Source organism: Heterocephalus glaber, unplaced genomic scaffold (assembly GCF_053883595.1).
Source record: "Heterocephalus glaber isolate CG9 unplaced genomic scaffold, H.glaber_assembly_v1.0 deba00000331, whole genome shotgun sequence".
In the NCBI taxonomy this organism is placed as follows: Eukaryota; Metazoa; Chordata; class Mammalia; order Rodentia; family Bathyergidae; genus Heterocephalus; species Heterocephalus glaber.
The window spans coordinates 65158374-65177764 of record NW_028258142.1 but is presented as its reverse complement, the minus strand read 5'-3'; the positions used below and the strand labels follow the sequence as shown (position 1 = coordinate 65177764).

The following is a 19391-nucleotide window of genomic DNA, read 5'->3' as shown; positions in this document are numbered from 1 at the left end:
ATTTATAAAATACTCTTTGAAATTGTTTCCTATCCCCACAAGGTCAGGCTCAAACTGGAACTTGTGAGAAGGGAAACAGTTACGACCTTGTGAACCGAAGTTAGATGCACAGAAAAGCGAGATTAAAAGCACCAGGAACTCTAAGCACAGAGGTGAAAGAGCCACAACAGCTTAGAGGACAAATCCCGGCCGCAGGGCAAATCTACGGGCAAGTGAAGGGACCCCCATGAAGCCACAGGCACCCCAGCAGGCTGTGGTCGCCACAGCTCCACGTTCTCAGCGGCTCCGAAGTTCAGTCCTTGCCCTGCGTAGGTGCAGGCATCAGTCCAGGCACTGGGATCACAGCGACCCAGACACCAAACCCACCCGGACTGGGAGGGAGCTCACCTCCAGGGGCACTGGTGACAAGGGGGATAGGTGAAAGCAAGGACAGGAAGCAGACTGCCCCTGTCCAGGGCTCTGCACCTGCGTCCGTGTCCTGCTACATGTGTGCCACGTGGACACCTGGAAACGGGGCCTGCACTGTCCCTGCATCCACAGCCCGGATGCAGGACAGGCTGGGCCCGAGATCCCGGGAGTCTGCCTGGCTGAGAAGGACTGTGTAAACCAGGCAAAGTACCCCCCAAGCAGACTGCAACGAGGCCCTCAGCAAATAACACCCAGCTCGATCCTGCACCCTGAAGCCCTCTCTGTGGACTCAATGTCATCGACATTCGGGATTTCCCAAGAAAATGCTCTCTTTGATCTTATAAGGGAAGTCAGCAACAAATCAGGACTTACAGTGCTGTGTGCAAATTAAAATACACATATATTCTTTTTTTAATGATTCTGTTAGAATAATTACTCTGTAAAGTTTAAATTTGTCCATATTTAAATCATGTTGGCCGAATAACAGATATAGGTAGCATACATTAGAGCTTTAATGGACAATGAAAATACACTTTCCAGCTCACTGGAAGAGAAGATTCAGGAAAAATTACTGCTTAATTCTGTATTCTAGTAATAACAGACCCATTTGGACCCTCTGAAGAAATCAAAGGCCAGCTCATGTGATTAGAAACTCTAACAGATTCAGGCCAGGCCTCGACAGCCTTTCTGTAGAGAGCAGATAGGAAGTGGGGGTTTTTGGTACCAGGGATCGAATTCGGGACCTTGCACTTGCGAGGAAGTTGTCAGCACCACAGAGCTAAATCCTCGGCCCTGGACAGGAAGGGTTTTAGGAACATAGCCTTCGCTCCCTAGTCTTCTTGGGGCGGGGGCGGTGTTTTGCGTTTGTTTGTTTGTTTATAAAAACTATTCTGGCCTCCCCTCCCGGGCCAGACACACAAACCATGGGTCATTTCTCAGCCGCGCTTTCTTCCAGCACAAGCATCGGACACACGGTGCCCCAGTTCCTGACAGCGGACCTAGGGGGCGCAGTCCGCCCAAAACCTTACCTCCTTCTGCCTTTCCAGCTCGTTCTGCAGGGCCTGCCTGGCTATCTCCACCTCGATCACCTGCTGCCGCAGCGTCTCGTTCTCATCCTCAGCTCTAGTCCGCTTCTCCTCCACAGTCTCTAGCTCATGGTGCAGCCGCACAGACACGTCTTTGGCTACCTGTGTGGAGCGCACAGGATGGATCATGAGCATGCTAGTAAGCGCATGTGCGTGTTGTGTGCGCGCGCGCGCGTGCGTGTGCACGAGCCAACCCGAGCACGCCGCAGAGACCTGGCCCTGCGCTGAGCAAACGAGGGCATCTCAGGCCCTGCGCCTCTCATCTGAAAATCCAACCTCTTACACGCTCTGAAACCCAAACCACTTCCAATCCGAAGCATTCCCACAGGGGTGACTCTATCTGTAGTTTAAAACACGAAATCAACATTGAGAGGGAGAGAGAACAGCAGTTTCATCTGGATTAAAGGGCTGCTTTGATTTTCTTAAGATAGGGTCTCACTCTGTAGTTCAGGCTGGCCTGGAACTGTGATTCTCCTGCCTCAGCCCCGAGTTCTGGGATTACAGGCATGTGCCACCAGGCCTGGCTTTTTTTTGGAGACAGCTTCACTGTGTAGTATAAGCCCATTTTGGAGAGCCCTATCTCCTCACGGAACGTCACCAAGAATGACAGTTCTACCCCGGCTCACATGCAGCATCTCTGTTCCCTAAGGTAACAGCGAAGCTGCCTGCTAAACAACCCGGGAAATACTTCTGCACGCAGACGTTCAATGCCTTCGAGTCTAAAGCTGTCTACTGATGGCTCAGTGTGGTTAAAATGTTGGAATGTTCAAAGCAAATAAACATTTGTGCTTTCTAAAGGTACACAGGGAAAGAAATTTTGCAAGAGAAACAAATCTCACTGTATCACACCGAATATCGCTTTGACAGAATTACAATGACTCTGTGCCACTCTGATGAAAGCTGGAAGCGATTCCACAAGGGCTCCCGTGATAAGGACAGGATGCATAATTCATCGCTGGATAAATGATTTGATAACTGGGTCGGGAGGGAGCTTTGCCGCCTCTACAGCAAGCAAAGACGTGAAGTCCCGAGCTTTTTCGCCTCGCTCCCTTCCCTACCAGCAGTTCTCCAGGACACCTGGGCCGTCAGCTCCCAGCCTGCTCCTCTGCAGCTAAATTACCACCGTGCAAGTCTTGCTCGGGTGTGAGAATCTCAGCTTTTCTGCATCCTAGAAACCTAAATAACCGTTCAAAGTGAGGAGCATGGCCCTTCACTGAACTGAACTTCAACATATTTTCAAAAGCACAATTCAGATCTTTAGGACTCTGCACAATTCCTAACAGCTCTCAGACGAGCCAGCAGGAATTCATTCTTTTCTATTGTAGATCAATTCTCCGCTGTTTTATTTTTTTAAAGGTTTAGTTCAGTGTGGTTTAGGGCAGATTTAAATCCCGGGCTGTCAGTCGTACAACTGCATACGCTCTCTATGGCGTAAAGCACGCTGAGGGTGTTCATGCTGAAACCCGTGAGGACAATGCAAGCAGGAAAAGCAGGTCACGAACCATGCATGAGGCTAGGGTGTGGTCCCCACTAGAGCGAGTGCCCAGCACGCACGGGGCCAAGGTCTGTCCACTGTCGCTCCAGTGTGGCCAGAGATTTGAATGTTCCGAGCAGTTAAACATTTTGACTTTCCATAAGCAAATGAGAAAAGAGACTTTGTAAGAGAAAAAAGGAAGAAAAAGGCACTGGACGTGCAAGGGGCCTGGGGTCAGGTTTCACTGGGAGCCCCGGCCTCCTTCGAAGCCTCCTCCCACTTACCTTCAGGTCCTGCTCCAGACTCCTGATAAGCTCGCCGTCCACCTGCCCGGTCTCTGCTACTTTCAGGCTCTTCTGCTCGGCCTTCCGGAGTCGGTACTGCAGGATGCGGCAGTTTTTGTTAGCTCGGTCCAGCTCTCGCCGAAGTTCCTGCAGCTGGTACACGTCTTCCTCCAAATAGCTGTCTCTCATCTCCTCCATCTCGGCACGGAGTTCATCCAGCTCATCCTATGGAACCAGACAGCTTGGATGAGCGAACCAAGTTCCAGCAAGGCCAGCGACCCTCACTCATGCCCATAGCCCACACACCTGCCCTTCCAACACTCAGTCCCCAGCAGCAGTGCCCCCCACCAGCTCCCAGAAACGCTGTCCCATACAGGAGTTCCCCTCGAGACACTCGCACTCTGCAAATGTCTGCTCAAATCTCACAGGCCCAGGAACGAAAACCAGGTTGTATTGTTGACTGTGGCCTCGTAGAGAACTTCTCCTCCTCCCAGTGTCTCCACACACGATCATAAACAGAACCTGCTCTTCAGATGATTACACCTTCGGATTCCAGCCTGACACTGACCTGAACCTCCATCTCCAAGGCACAGTGGAAGGGCTGAGATGAATCAGACATATGCTGCCTCGAAAGGATGTAAACTTTGGTGGGGAATAACTGGTAATTGCACTGAGATTACAGCACACCTGCAAATGTCTCTGAAATTCCACTCCACAATACAAATCTCAGCAATGCCTAAGTGATACTAGCTAATTTTTCCATTCAGATACACACTGGGTTTTTTCCACTCACTCATCCTTATTTCCAACATCAGTTCCTCTTTCTCCTCAACATGCAGACACTGAAGAAAATTACAGACACACGCCATCATTTGGGACTGGGTTCTGCACTGGGCCCCTACAGACCAGACTAAAACTCAAAATGGAGAGGCTCAGGCTAATGGTCCCAACACCAACCAAAACTGCATTGTTGTCTGACCTTGGAGGAAGTCAGAGAGAGGTAATGGCAGAACTCCCCGAGGGCTGGGGATTTAGCTCAGTGGTTCCGCTGCCTGCCTCGAAAGCGCAAGGTCCCGAGTTTGATCCCCAGCACCAAAAAGAAAAAAAAAAATAAAAAAAACTCCCCCAAGAGACCAGCCTGGATGCCTTGGTAGTGAAGGTCCCCCTGCTACAAACCCTGGGGGGACCTGAAGTAACCCCGAGTTAACTCATCAGTTCTCTCCTCCACCTCCCCGACCGCCTTTCAGGAAAGTAACTTTGAAACCACAGCCAGGCTTCATTCTCTGTTCTGTCCTCAGCCCTCCTCCTCCGTCCGTAAAAGCAGCCTCCGTGGGCAGCCCACAGGTACGCTCTTGACTGCATGGAATGAAGCACTGCCCAGTTGTAGAACTGGAAATAAAGCCAATTAAATCTAAACCAACCAGTTGTAACCTTGACTTCTGAGGAGAAGCACCCCAGCTGCCGCCCTCTGCTTCCCCCTCCCCTTCCCGTCTGTCACCGTCACCCGGAGCCCCAGCGCAGGATCTAAGCCTCCATCTCCAGCCCCTAATCCTCCCAGTCAGTCCTGCACCTGCAGGGTCAGCCTTTGATGTGCAAATCGGACCCCGCCAGCCAGGACTTCCTCTCTGTCCTCCTGGCACTTGGGGCCTCATGAACCCAGGATGCTCAGGACACCGCCGCCAGCCCCTGTGCCGGGAGTGCTCCGCAGCAAAGCTGGAAGTCAGTAGGCAATGCCCACCCCTGTCACCCTGTCACCCGCCACCCTCTTTACCATCTGCCCCCCGTGTTTAGTCCCTGCCTTGCTCAACCTTCTTCCTACCTCTCTCATCAGCTACTGCTGTCGGTGTGTTTTCCCCAGTGCACTGTTTGTCACACACTTTCAGGAGTCAAGCCAGGCCTGGTTGCCTCTTGCACCAGGCACATAAGCTGCCTCATGCAGGACCAAAGCAGATCGGGCTTGGGATTTAGCTCAGTGGCACCGTACCTGCCTCATAAGCGCAAGGTCCTGAGAAAGCAGAGAGACGACCAAGATGGACCTCGCCAGACCTCGCCGGACCTCACTGGACCTCACTGAACCATGGCTTCATCCAGCCTATCCCCCTAAGTATGAAAACTCACACATCCAGAGGTGCAGCTGCAGTTCACAGTCACAATGCCCCTGGGCATCACAGAAGATTTCAGTGAGGAGGAATGTGGAAGGAAGATTAGTGAAAACATTCTAGAAACTGTCTGGATTTCTTCAAAGGCCTCCGGAATAGGACAGCCTTGGCTGTTCCTATTGCTCTTGTTCAATCAATGGTGAGGATCAGGGGAAACTCGCTCCGAACGGGGCCTGACTTGTCAGCTCCTGCGCTGCTGCCCAGCCTGCTCGCCGGTCACACTGCTGTCACGTGCCCTGGACTGCTTCTGAGAACCAAAGAGCAAGAGCTTCCCAACCTCAGAGGCCCAAGCAGGCAGGGCACCAAGCAATCTGATAGGAGTTCGTCCTGAGTAAGATGGAGGGAAGTAAACAATCTGTGGGGAAACATGATGGCATGGGGCAGGGGGCAGATGCCTCTCCAGGCTGCCCGCTCGCCACACCCCGGCCATCAGGAGCAGACCCTGCTCCTGGCTGACCCCACTGGAGGTGCTGCAGTGGCCCAGGGAGAACACAGGTTAAAGCAGAAAGCCTCACAACTCCCTGGTGGTCAAATGAACAAACGCTTTCTCCTCAGCTTCTAAGTGTTCTCACGGAACTTCCAGGCCGATGGGGAAAAGCTCATTAAAAATCTAATCTGTTCTCACGTGCGCTAACATAAACCAACAGTGGCAGTGCTATGAAGTATCGCCAAATTTCATCTCTCACTTCCCTCCTGGACATCTCTCCCTGTACATCTTCTTCCAGACAGGAAAATCTGCTGGGACTGGCAGTGGCCGGTGACAGCCCACAACTGGCCAGCTGGACACACAGGGACAGAGCAGCAGGCCGGGCTCTGGAGGGCAGGGGACTCGGCTCACCCAGGAACGTGCTCGCCACCCCTTGGCCAGGGGGTGGTGTCACAGGGCCCAGGGTGGGGCCATGCTTTAGGATGGGCCGAATCTCCAAAAACCTGGATCTAGTTTCTCTCCTGTCCCATGCATGAATCTGACGAAGCCTAACTGCAGTGCTTGTTTCCGTGCACGATCAGAAGGTAACTTTCACTGAGCAGCTAATAAAAAATCATTTCCTCTGAGCAATAATCACTGCAGGTACATCGCTGAGTCCAGGGAAACAAATGAACGCAGTGATGCTGGCTCTTCCGATTGCAGAAGGAATCGTTTGACTGCTCTTCCTTTCTAGAAGTGTCTATAAAAGCCAAGCCATTAATGCCTAAAATTACCTATCACTCAAACAAAACTTAAAATGTGATTTAGCCATAGAAGATGCAAAATAGAGCTCTCAGGTACAAAGATGTTCTCTAGTTTTCAGGCTCTGCAGCAGGGAGACCCGATGATCAATGAGGATACAGATGCTGATGTGTGAACAGGCTGAGAAACACCTGCTCAGGGGCTGTACCCGCCCCCTCCACTGCCAAGCAGGCTGGACTTAAACAGCTGATATTCTGGAGGACAAATAACCACCAACAGCCTCCAAAGTACAAGGTCTTTAGTTCAATCCCCAGTACAAAAAACCCCCAGCAATATTGGTTGCCCGAAAAGATACTTAGGGAGCGACCATAATTGTAAGCATCTGAATCACTTTCATAATTCATACTTTATCTAAAATGTTAGAACAGAAGACGTCTTTTAGGAAGCACTTTGTCCCACTACTAAGCCTGCAATAACACACAGGCCACATGTGAGAGACAGCGATGCAACGGGAGGCGGGTTCACGTGGCCCAGCCTCAGACAGTGAATGGAAGCCACGCACGCACCTGCTCCCTCCCAGGTGCGCGCCGTTGCTCTCCAGTGAGAACCAAGAATTCACTGCCATGGGCACGGAGAAAACAGGCCTCCGCTGTGCCTTTAAAAGCCAGCCCCGCGTTTGCGGCCTGACACCTGTCAACGCGCGCACACACGGGCCCCAGCTCAGGCCCGCAGGGGCGGTGAGAAGCTCCTTGCGGGGGAAGGGGACGCTCAGGGGTCCTCCGAGCACGCGGCTGTGGCACACGGGCCTGAAGCCAGTGTCTCAACTCCACAGCATCTGGAAAAAGCAATTCTCAGGCTCTGTCAAAGGAAGTTACAAGAGAAGCAAATGAGGAACCGTGTGAAGGTGGCAGCACCCACTGGAAAACCAGTGAAAACTGTGATATTCAGACCGGGGTGATGGCGGATGGTGATTTTCAAGTGAGCACTACACTGATCTCCCAAGGACACGCTCTCCAGAGCCTTGGAGAAGCCTGCCTCTGTCAGATAATCAAGTCAGGCAGAACACACAATGCTGCTGGCAGACGCAAGGCAGAAACAGTAAAGAAAAGTGGGAAATTGCTGATGTCTTTCTACACACGAAAATTAGTAAAGAAAAAACCCCTTAACCAACAGTTTTATATTGAATTAACACCCGATCTGCCAGATATTTAAATCTAGGCCATTCATTACCTTATTAAAAAACTAGTTTTCATTGTATTTTTCAAATATTTTACAGAAAATGGATTTTTGAAGTATTATGAAACTCTCCAACTGTTCCCTTCTGTCTACAGAAAATAAAGCAAGCTACATTATAGATATTATATTATGTATTATGTATACTTATATACATTTTAATTGTTTTATTTATATACTTATATATAAATATATACTGCATATATACATATGTATTTGGGGTTTTTTGTTTTTGTTTGAGTTTTTGCTTTGAGACAGGGTCTCACCATGTAGTTAAGACTGGCCTTGAATTCACTATGGAGCCCTGGCTGGCCTCAAATTTGCATTTATCCTCCTGCCTCAGCCTCCCAAGTGCTGGGATTACAGGCGTGCACCACAGCATAGGCCAGTGGAGGAATAACAAGGTACTGTGCCCTGTGTGCAACTGAATAAACCAAGGTAAAAATTAAATGTTTCAATTAAAAAGCTCTAAAACATAGTTATACATAAATATAAAATGAACACCAAATCCATGATTTCTTAATGAAAGTGACAAAAACTCTTGATGGTACTGACAATTATATTCAGACCTTAATCTCTTACAAACAACCCCAAATCAGTAACTACTGTTTTAATGGCTCCTCCTCACATAGCCCTACTTGGGCAGCAGGGGCTGGCCCCTGGCTGCTGCCGCCATGAGTCCATCTTCTGGGGGTTGCAGACAGAGCGACTATCTTCGTGCTGTGTGAATAATCCGCCCCATTTCCACTGGGACGATGGAAACGCTCTGCAGTTAAGGACGTGCCGTGCAGGACTGCGACCACTGCTTACCAAGTGACAGTGCAGCCAGCAGCTGCGGGCTGCTGGGCCTGGTCTGCACCATCTTGCCACTACGATGGTCCCAGCTGGGCCTTCCCGGGCTACAGAAAGCGGAGCAGGAAGGGGCAGGGAATACTGCTCACCGAGCCTCCCTAGGGAAGGGGAAGGGGGAAGGAGGAAGGAGGGGCAGAGGAAACGCTCCAGTGCCCTCCGAGAGTCTGTCCCTTCCGGGCAGCTGAATGGCACAAACCTCGTCAGAGCCTAAAACCCAGGAAACTACTGCAAGTGAGGCGAAGCCCGGCGAGGCTGGGCTGGGAGGAAGGGGCCTGCGACCTCCAAACCCAACCCCAGGCTGGCTGGTCTGTGTGCTCGGCATGCAGGGCCCTGGGTTCCACCCCCAGCACTAACTGCCCCCAAACCTCAGTGATCCTTAGGAATCCATCGCCCCAGAAACCAAAGTCATCTGCCTTTAAAGCTAGGGCAACTTGTTTTCTTTTAACCCCAAATAATGATTCTGAAATAGCTGAGGAAGTGGAGCGAAGAGAAACGAGCTCCCACCCAACCATGGCCCACCCGCAGGACAGGGGCCACTGTCTGGGGTGTGACCGAATGGACTGGGACTTAGGCTGGGCAGCACTCCCCAGACAGGCTGTGAACTCAGGGAGCGCACCCTCCCGAGAAGCCATGGAAACAGAAGACATAGCTAACATGCTGAGGCCGCGTGCAGAGGCTTGTCTGACTGTCTTGGGCACTTGAGCAGAACAGTTTGGCAGCCCAGTGGGCAGGAGGCTGGCCAGCGCCTGATGCAAGTGGGTCCCTGCCTTGGGACAACTGAACTCAGCTGCTTGCCTTCAGTTCTGAGTTCTCTCTGTGTTCATGCAAAAGCCACCAGGGCGGAGGCTTTGTGGCCTTTACACCCAGTGCCCTGTGGTGAGGGGGCAGGAATTAGGGGCAGGGCAGCCCACTCTCCATCCAGCACAGCAGAAGCCATGCTAAAACACAGAGCATGCCACGTCGACTTCCCAATCTATAAGACAACCTCCAGGGATATGCTGGCCTGAATTTCTCTGTCCCATCACACTCCAGAACCATGAGTCTTGCACCACAGTGATGACCTCAGTGGCCCTGAAAGAATGCGCAAACTTCCAGAATACATCCGAGCAAAACTTCCAGGCCGGCTTCTTGTGGTTAGATAACATCTGAACAGATGGATGCTATATCTAATCTCAGATGCTGCACAGCATTCCCCAAGAAAGTAGTAGGTCAAGGATGCACTTTTATCTCCACCTGAAAAAGTGCCCCACGCAACACCACCAACAGGAAGAGAAGTGTAGGTGTATAGTGTGCATACCCTGAGCGCCCTGCAAAAAAAAGGCAGGACTCTACTCCCTGAGGGTACCGGTGCCGGGAGCCCAATTTTGACAAGGAGACAGCTCAGCCTGTAGAAGCCCACGAAGATTCCTGTATTTCTCTCCCAAAATGCACTACTGTAACTTAGGCTTTTGAAAGACCAAGCATGTGCATCACACACATACATGCGCACTCCTCGAGTTCCCGAGTCTCCTTTGGACTAGCTCTGCCCACTTTGCACTCCAGCTGTCAGACGAAAAGCCAGGCTAGGGCTCCAGCTCGGTAACAGACAGCATGGCACCTTCTCCCCGGGCAATGGCAATGGAACCCATCCCCTGCAAATTAAACCGTGAGCCAGTGGGGAGTGCAGGGCCCTTGGAACACTGGCAAGTGGAGAGGGACCCCCGCAAAGCTCAACACAGGGACCACACCAAGCTAAAAAACACCTCTGCAGCATAGGCTGAAAACCCACCCTTGCTGGAAATGAGGGGCAGCATAGCAAAGTCCAAAGGCTGGGAGCCACAGAGGCAGCACAAACACTTGGTGGCAGGCTGACCTTGGCCAAGTCCCTGAAGTTCTCAGCATCCTTGTAATAAATGTAACAACAGAGCCTGGGGTGGAGCTGAGTGGGAACAGCACTAACTCGGGGGAGCCCTGGGCTCCAGCCCCAGTGCTGCGTCACACAGAGAAAATACTCTGTGCTGTTTCGGAGAAGCCTGATACGTCAGCTACCTCACCCGAGAATACTTGGAAATGATGTCAGACTGCCTAAGACCAAAGATGGAAGAGAAACATCTTTTCTTTAAAGAAACTCAGTTTCTTGTTGCTCGCCCTTCCTAATTTGGACACACATACAGCGGGACTACAAAGCTTACACTATTTCTCACCCTCAGGGAGCTTACTCCTTAGGGATTTGCAAAGTGACAGGAGACAGACACGATAACCCGGCTGCTCTTCTTTCTCTTCAGCACCTCTGCATGTCACTCTGCTGTGGATTATGTACGCGTGAGGGACAAAGGCAAACCAAGGTGTTGTCTGAAGCATGTCCACCGAGTCCGGGTCTGCTCCGCCCTCTTCTCCCTCTCTCCCTGCCTAGTTCGAGCCAACGGCAGAACTGGGCTCCGCTGGTGAGAGGAGCTCTGGGTAAGAGAGCTGGGTTTAGCAGAACCCAGAACAGCACTGTCCCACCATTCCCTTAAAAGCCCAATCCCCAGCTCATCTGTCAAAAAGCAGGCCCCAGTGGGGTAGGTCCATCACATGGTGAGAAACAGCTGGAAGCTCATAACCCCTGGTAACGCAGGCGCCGGCTGAGGTCTTAACAGGTAGGAGGAGAGGGATCTGTGCCCGTGCTCCTACTAACCTGAGGACTGTAATAAGCACCTGCTCTCCTGCGGCCCTCAATCTCTCCGCTCATCAACTGTCCTGACCCGACCCTAGTCCTAGTCCGAAGGCTCTGCGCTGGGGCCCGGCCCTCCTCCACGGAGAAAGGCCGGCCGATTAACCCTTGCTGGCCACCCTAAGAGGCCCCGCCAGTAGGCCGCCCGAGAAGGCTGAGAGGGGCGGCGGAGGCTGCGATTCCTCACAAAGAGCGGTCCTGGCCGCTCCGGACCCACGCCCGCCGGCCTCGGCGCGCCCACCCAGGGTTCGCCAGGGAGACCCCGCTGTCCTGACCCCAGACCATGCTCAGGGACCTTACTGAATCCAAAACGGCCAGGCCCTCTCTGACTGTGCTGCGAGGGCAGGGGAGATACCAGGGCCCCCGGCGGTTTCTGCAGGAAGGGCGACAGGCCAGTCTGCAGCCTGGGCCACCGCACTGGCCCAGCTAACACGCACGTGCACGCGCCAGGCCAGAGCTGGGAAGCTAGGGGCAACCTTTTCCAACAGGTGATGTATAGGCGAGGGTCCACTGATGTATCCAAAACGATTAGAGCCACCTGTCCCCAGACTCCCGACAAAGGGAAAAACGCATCAGCCAACACCACAAGACTTGGGAGAACAAGAGCTAAGTGAGGACCACGCAGGTCTGGCTGCGCCCTGCCGAAGTTTCAGCTCAAGTTGCCAAGACCTAGCGGACACGGGGCAGGGGGGTGGGGACCCTGGGACCCCGCACCCCGCGCCCGCTCACCTTGAGGTAGTCGTTCTCTGAGCGCAGCTCCTCCATCTCCCGAAGCAGCTCCTCCTCCTCCAAGCTCGGCCCGAGCCGCGGCTGCAGGCCCGGGCCGGACTCCTGTGGGGTCCCCGGGACCGCTCGCTCGGGCGGCACGCGCCCCTGGCCATCGTCCACCGCGCCGCGCCCCGGAGACCCTGGGGGGACCCCGCCAGGGCTGCTGCGGCCCCCGAGGCCGGCGGCGGGCGCGGCGAGGAGCGCGAGGGTCTCGGGGCTGCCGGGCGGCGCCCCCCGCGCGGGCTCGCGGTCGCTGGAGCCGGTGCCGGACTCGGCGTCGCTGCCGGCGGCGGGCGGCTCAGAGGCGCAGTCGGAGAGATCAGAGCTGCTGTCTGTGTGGCCCGCGCGCGCACCCGGGGCCCCGGCGAGGCGCGCGTTGGGGGCGCGGGCGGTGGGGCTCGGGGAGGCAAGGGCGCGGGAGGGGGCCGCCCCGGGTTCGCGTTTAGCCCTGTGGGCCTTGGCGGCGGCTCCGGGCGGCACGGGCCCCGGCGGCTTCGCGGCGCGGGGCAGCGGCTCGTTGGGCACCGCGCGCGCCGCCTTGCGGGCTCCCAGGGCGGCCTTGGCGCCGCTCGCAGTCCTGGTCCCGAAGCCCGGCGGCGGCTTGTCCTTCGCGCCCGGGACGCCGGTGCTGCGCCGGGAAAGGCTGCCGGGCTGGGCAGGGGGCCCCGAGGACGACGGCGGGCGGCCCGCGAGAACCGGGGCGCGCAAAGCGGCGGGCGCGGGGCCCGGGGCCCAGGGTGCGGGGCGGGCGGGCGAGGGCTCGCGGTGCAGCCGCCTGCGCTCGGCCGGCGGGCGCAGGAGGAGCGGGTGGCGGGCGCCGGGCGGCTGCGGCTTGGCGTCCGGGGCGCCGCCCGCGGGGCCGCTCAGCGTCTCCATGGCCCGGGCCGCGGTGGCGGGCGGCTGTGCGCGCGGAGGGTGGCGGGCGCGTGCAGCCTCCCCGAGCGCCGGCCCCGCCCCGCCGAGGCTCCCGGCTCGCCGCGCCGCCGCGCTCCCCAGGCTGAGGTCACCGGCGCCGGCGTCTCGGGCACAGCCGCGCGGCGGATCGCACACGGCTCGGTGGAGCTGCGGCGCGCGCCCGGCTCCCGATCCCGGCGCAGTGCCCACCGTGCCCTGCGCCCTCCCGCGGGGACGACCTGCACGCGCGCGCCCGCCTCCCAGCGCGCTCGCCCCGCCTCCCGCCCACTGGCGCCTGAGGGATGGGGCAAGGCCTAGGCTCCAGGGGCGGGGTCTGGGCTCCCAGCGGCAGAGCATGGCTTTTAGAGGGAGGTCTGGTTCCCGAGGGTTTCAATGGGCGTGGTCTGACCTAGGGGCGGGATTTCGCTCCCGGGGGCGGGGTCTTTCCTCGCCCCCTTTCCCCGCAGTGGAACATGGTGTCCGGGGGCGGGACCTTGGGATTTGAGCTCGGGGTTGGGCTTCTGGGCTCCAGGGTCTGTGTCTGGTTCCTGGGGTGCGGCTAAATTTAGGGGACGGACCTGGTTCCCCGGGGGCGATTTCTGGGCTCCCAGGGACGGGGGCCTAGGTTTCTGGGGCGGGGCCTGATCCCGGGGGCCGGGACCTGGGCGGGGCCTGTCCGCGGGGCGGGGCGGCTGTGCGCACGTGTGCTAGCCGGCCTGGCCCCAGCCAGCCTGGCGGCCCTGGGGGTGCCGGGCGGTGAAGTGGGGGACCCACCCCGCGGAGAACGAGGTCCGGAGCTCAGCGGACCCCGTAGGTGCCGCGGGGACCCTCGCCGGCGGCCGCTGCCCGCCGGTCCCCGACTGCGAGCGTGCGCTGTCCGGCGGCCGGGAGCTGGGAGGAGCTGCGCTGGGCCAGGGCGAGTGGGTTGGACTTGGCGATCCGCACCCGGTCCCGGGTCCCTTCCCTGAGCCCCGCGCCCTACTGTGGGCTGCGAAGCCCCGCAGAGCCCTGGCCCGGGCTGGGCGTGGTCGTTACCGGGCCCTTGGGGGCGACAGCGCGCATGAGGCGGCCGCGGGCGGGGACCTGAGCCGGGAAGGGCCAGCCCCAGCCTGTTTGTGCAAGACAAGTGTGTAAAGTCAGATGTGAGTGAGTTCCAGGCTTCAGGCCCTGCTGCTCGGCTTCGGCCCTGAGGAGGCGCTGGCAGGAGACCAGAGAGGCCGAGGAAGGGGAAGCGCTGCCGCACCTCTCGCCTCAGGCCGCTTCGCCCCGGGCCCGGCTCCTTCCAGGAGCGGCTCTGAGGGTGCAGCGTCCCCGAAGGGCGCTCCCTCTGGTACCTTTTTGCCCTTCTGTTGCCTTGCAGTCAAAGGTGATAGTGGAAACCGAGGCAGGAAGATTGCAAGTTCGAGCCCAACCTGGGCAATTTAGCGAGATCCTGTCTCAAAACGGGCTGCGGATGTAGCTCAGGGCAAAAGTCCTGGGTTTGATCCCAGGTACTGGTAAAGAAACATTACATGCTCCAGTTCCGATTTCCCATTCTGCCGCAGGGCTGTCTTCGAGGGCCTGGGACCCGGAAGGCTGCCAGAGCCCGAGGCTCTCCGTGGCCTCGAGGAAAACATTTTTTTCTTTTCTTTAAAACAAAATCTTGCTATGTACCCAGGTCTGGCATCTACGCTCACAGGCTCAGGTGATCTTCCTGCCTCAGCCTCCCGAATAGCTGGGGCTACCGGCATGTGCCACTGTGCCTGGCATAGTTGGAGATTTTCAGCACATCTTTAATCTGTGAGCCCGTGTGGCCCAAGACCTAGGAGTCACTGACCCAGCACACCTGTGCCTGCCCCGCTGCAGGCGGATGCGAGTACTTCGTTATGCACTTCCTCGTATCTTTGTGCTTGGTTTTGCCTACGGAAATACACATCATTTTGTTGTAAGCCGCTTCCTTATTTCCTTTTCATGTTACCATGACAGCACTTTTAAAGACATATGTCCAGCCTGGGCATGGTGGTGCACGCCTGTGATCCCAGCACTCCAGAGGCTGAGACAGGAGGATCACCAAGAGTTTGAGGCCAGCCTGGACTACATAGCCAGACCTTGTCTGAAAAAAATAAGTAGGGTTGGAGTTTAGCTCCATGGCACAGAGCACCTGCCTGGCTAGCTCAAGCTCCTGAGTCCGATCCCCGGTACCACATAAATAAATACATACATAAATATAAATAAATACATAAAAAATAGATAAAAATACATGTCCTCATTTCGAGGGAAGAGCAAGGAAAGGGTGAGAGGTCCAGAGCAGGCGTCCTGCAGCGCGCCCCCTCGTGGCCAGTATTGGGATGGCACAGTGAGTACTCCATGTGTGCCCCAGGTCCCTGTGATAGGTAGGGTTGGGGGTCGTGTGTAACTTAAATAGTTCCAGGTAATTCTAAGAGACTTCCCTTCACCTAAGGATGCAGCCTCCCTCACACAAGCTTTGGGATGTTTGCTCAACTTCAAATTAAAAATGTAGACGCCTTCCTTCTGGCAACATAACTACTAAAATTTTTAAACTATATTTTTTAAGTTCTGAGGGTTTTTTTTTCAGTACTGGGAATTGAACCCAAGGCCTTCATATGGAGCTACATCCCTGGCCTCTATATTACTCTTTTTTTTATTTCACACAAGGACTGGCTAAGTTGCTATATTGCCCAGGCTGGTCTCAAACTTGCAAAGCCCCTGCCTCAACCTCCCAGAGAGGTAGGAATTCAGATGCAAATCACCTCGCCAAGCTGGGATTCTGAGCTCCAGGAGCAAGGAACATTGCTTAAGTAAAGAAAACCCTGATCCACTGCCCTCCCTTCCCTGGTCAGTAGCATGTGGCTCATAAGAAATCTAAGGGAGGACCGGGGATTTAGCTCAGTGGTTTCGCCGCCTGCTGCGCAAGCGCAATGACCTGAGTTCGATCCCTGGTACCAAAAAAAAAAAAAAAATCGAAGGTAATTAATGGATTACTGGTCACCACTTTAATCTAGAACCTTGAAACTTTCATTATGCAGATCCTGAGATGAGCAACATGCTCTGTGATTGCTCCTGCTGCCCCTCTTCAGTGCTTCTTCCTCTCCCGAGGAAGTTGCTCCCTTTGGAAAGAGAAATGGAGGTGGCACTGGGGTGTGGCTCTTGGCAGAACACTTGCTAACCCTATGGTCAGCCAATATGATTGCAGCAAGTGTAGCTACTTAGGCAATATTGATTAAATGGGGATCAAATGGGGAAGCAAATCATGTAGCAAGTGTGCATGGAAGGAACAAGGATTTCCCGGAAGGAACGTGCTAGGGAGGTTTTGCCCTCCACCCCCAAGGTGTCTGATGTATTTAGAATATCAATCACTGCTTTCCTCCCAAGGGGAAGCATGTGGGGAAGCTTGTTCCTCTCTCTTGAAGCCAGACCTTCAGTGAATGAACCTCAGACACAGTTGTCTTATGTGCTGAGGGCCTGGGCCTGCCTAACAGCCTGTAGTGATTTCTGATTCCCTTAGCTGTTTACAGGATTCCCCTCTGTGAAGAAGTACCCCTATCAGCAGTTAGGGGAGAAGGGGAAGGGGCACAGTTCTAACTGCTTGGAGCTGAGAAGGGTCAATGTGGGGGAGAACACAGGCAGGGGCCCTCTCCAGAGAGCGGACCTAATGGGCCTCGGCTAGCAGTTATGGACTTTCTTTGCAAGGTCAGTCCAGTGGATCCCGGTGAAGGGAGTCTGGCACATGTGCTGTTGGTTCCATCTGCATGATCACTTGGAGTTTGGCAGCTTCTAAGCAAGAATAAACGAAAATTTTCAAGAAATTAGAGCATGTGCAGTCTAAACATGAGCACCAGAATGGAAAGGCAGGTTGGGGAAAGAGCCGCATTTAGAAACTGTTCTTAAGGGACTGGAGTAGCCATTGTAACCCGCTGGCTGTCAGACCCCTCTGCTGATGGAGGTTATTTCTAAGTCTGATATTTTGTCATAAGTCTCTCTAGTTTTAAGTGTAAGAAGATAGAGAGTTTGGTGGTTTTGGAGGACAATATTAGCTAAGAAATTTAAAAACTCTTGTTGACCTCTTATACAGTCTACCATTTCTTCTAATGACCCATAGGAGTGGTCAGCTTCTGGTGCCAGAAGGGGTCATAATTGGAGCCCCTTTTTATATCTAGCTTTATTACTATAGCATTGTTTTTATACATCTTCGTTGTTCTTTTCTGCTGTGTGTTTAAGACCAAGTTAAAGTGCAACCTGTATTAATTAAAATTACCCTCTTGCTGTCTGTCAAGGTCAGTGAAGTCTCCTCAGGCGTTACTCTGGAACCATGTACAGAGCCTCTCAGCTCCTCTGTCAGGGTCAGCCGTCAGGGTGGGTCATGGCCTTGCTTGACCATGTTGCTTTGGGTGAAAGCGTGGGACACTTTTCCCCTTGGTGGCCCTCCTTTGGCACACTGTATGTTTGTTGATTTTTGTCCTCTGGGGTCCAGAAGATTCCCTGCTCGGGAGGTTGGGTGACTCACCAAAGATGTAGGATCCTGTAGAAAAGGTTCCCTCAGGTCCTGGGTCCTCATTGACCTTAAAGGGCCAGAGCCTAAATATTGGCTGTCTTCTTGGCCCAGCTACTTTTCTAGTTCTGGTCTCCAAACTTTGGTTGTTGAAAACCCAGAAGAGAAGATTAGTGACATTAGCATTGCAATATGTTTAGCAGTATTTATTGAGGTGAGTCTCCCATGAGGCTACAAAAATTACTGGGGATCCCTTTGTGAACAAAGGCTGGAACAAATGATATTTCCAGGCAGCTACTCCTTTATTCACCAAGGGGAGTCCTGTTCAGCAGTTTCCCTCAGCCTACGGGTCCCCATTTAATTATCTTAACAAATTTTTAGATGACCTGTGAGAACCAGATTGTAACAATTAGCATGCTATTCTTGACCAATGAAAGATTTCCAACAGACAACAATATATATTGCATTTGTAAAACCAGTCTTGACATCATTTTGATCAGCTGGCAACATGGGGGAAAGCATGTCTTTAACACTAATGACATTTATCTATAAGTCAACTTAAGTTATAGACAAATATTTTTAAAAACCCAAAAAGGTGAAAAAAGAAAAGCATTGTTGAGCTCAAGCAAAACAGCTATAAGATAGATTGGAAAGGCAGACAGACAAACACAAGACAGTTTGTTTTAAAAAAACAGAGTGCATTCAGATGTATTTGGCCAAGTCAAATTATAATAACCCCTTTAGTTTTTTAGGTTTGTAACTATAAATAAACTCATCAGTACTTTTGTAGGTCAATTAATAGAGATCTCTTGTAATAAGAATCAGAAGGAAGCCAGGTGTGGTAGCGCACACTTATAATCCCAGCACTCAGGAGTTTGAGGCGGGAGGATGACCATGAGTTTATGCCCAGCCTGGGCTACATAGTGAACCCAAGGCCAGACTGAACTACACAGTGAGACTCAGTCTAAACAAAAAAATCAGAAGGAATAAAAATCTTTCACATCTGGGCCGGGGATTTAGCTCAGTGGTTTCACCACCTGCTGTGCAAGCACAAGGACACGAGTTCGATCCCAGGTGCCAAAAAAACAAAAAACAAAAAACTTTCACATCTGTAAAAGCAAAGACAGCTTTTAAGATGGGCTCTGGGCTGACGGTTTATCTGATTGGCATACCTGGCTCTATGGGCTCTCATTCTTGCTTTGATAGCCGTAGCTGTTGGACAGTCACAGTTCATAGCCGAAACTGCTGTTCTGGGAGCCACATGTGATTCTCCCCTCTAGAGGGGCAGATACTAGAAGGTAACTTAACTGTTGCTGGGGCTGGGTGCCTAGGCCAGGTCTGGGTATAGAAAGAGACTGGTGGCTCTGTCAGAGCTGTGTTTTAAACAGGGCTCGACCTACCCTGCTGCAGGGGTCCACCTGATAGTTTTCCCCATTTTGCTGTAGCCTTTGGACCACACTTAGCTCTAAGCCTTTTGTCATTTTGTGTTTTTCAGAGCCCCAGTTAGCACATCTCTGATAACAGTGGCTGGCCTGGCAAGATGTCCTGAAGAGAAATCATGAGGAGAGGCAGTCCTGTGGGACTAGGCCTCTTCTAATACCTGTTCTTGTTTAAAACTGTTGTTAAACTCATAAAGTTCCCCAGGAATATCTCATTCTATCAATGAACTTGTCTGTGCTGTAAAAACCAGTCAGTGTCATTGTTGGGGGGAGAGGGAAGTAAGAGAAATGAATCTTTAGTTCCACCTAAGGACTGAAAGGCAGATAAACTTGGACTCAGACTTTTATATTTATTCTTTGAGAGCTTTAGGATTAAATCTAGACCATTTTTTAGTATGGCTCAGAGATAATTGAAGGTCAGCTCCACTCTAGGAGGGTCCCAGGGA

At 53.5% G+C, this 19391-nt stretch overlaps 1 protein-coding gene across 6 annotated transcripts in view; it reads right to left on the bottom strand.

Moving 5' to 3' along the window:
- Mtcl1 (microtubule crosslinking factor 1) overlaps positions 1–13216 on the bottom strand; it is an 86306-nt gene extending 73090 nt beyond the window's left edge. For 4 of the 6 annotated variants that reach the window (XR_015444801.1, XM_004853223.4, XM_013075294.3 and 1 more), the window contains exons 1-3: positions 12085–13211; positions 3252–3476; positions 1437–1595 (exon numbers count right to left, since the gene is read on the bottom strand). Coding sequence is in view for 5 of the 6 variants with exons in the window: in XM_004853223.4 (XP_004853280.3) it covers positions 1437–1595; positions 3252–3476; positions 12085–12999 (1299 nt within the window). In the remaining variant the exon portion in view is untranslated. Of the gene's footprint in view, positions 1–1436; positions 1596–3251; positions 3477–12084 lie in introns of all 6 variants that reach the window. The other 2 variants (XM_013075293.3, XM_087194874.1) reach the window with 2 other exon arrangements.
- Positions 13217–19391: the final 6175 nt, after the last annotated feature.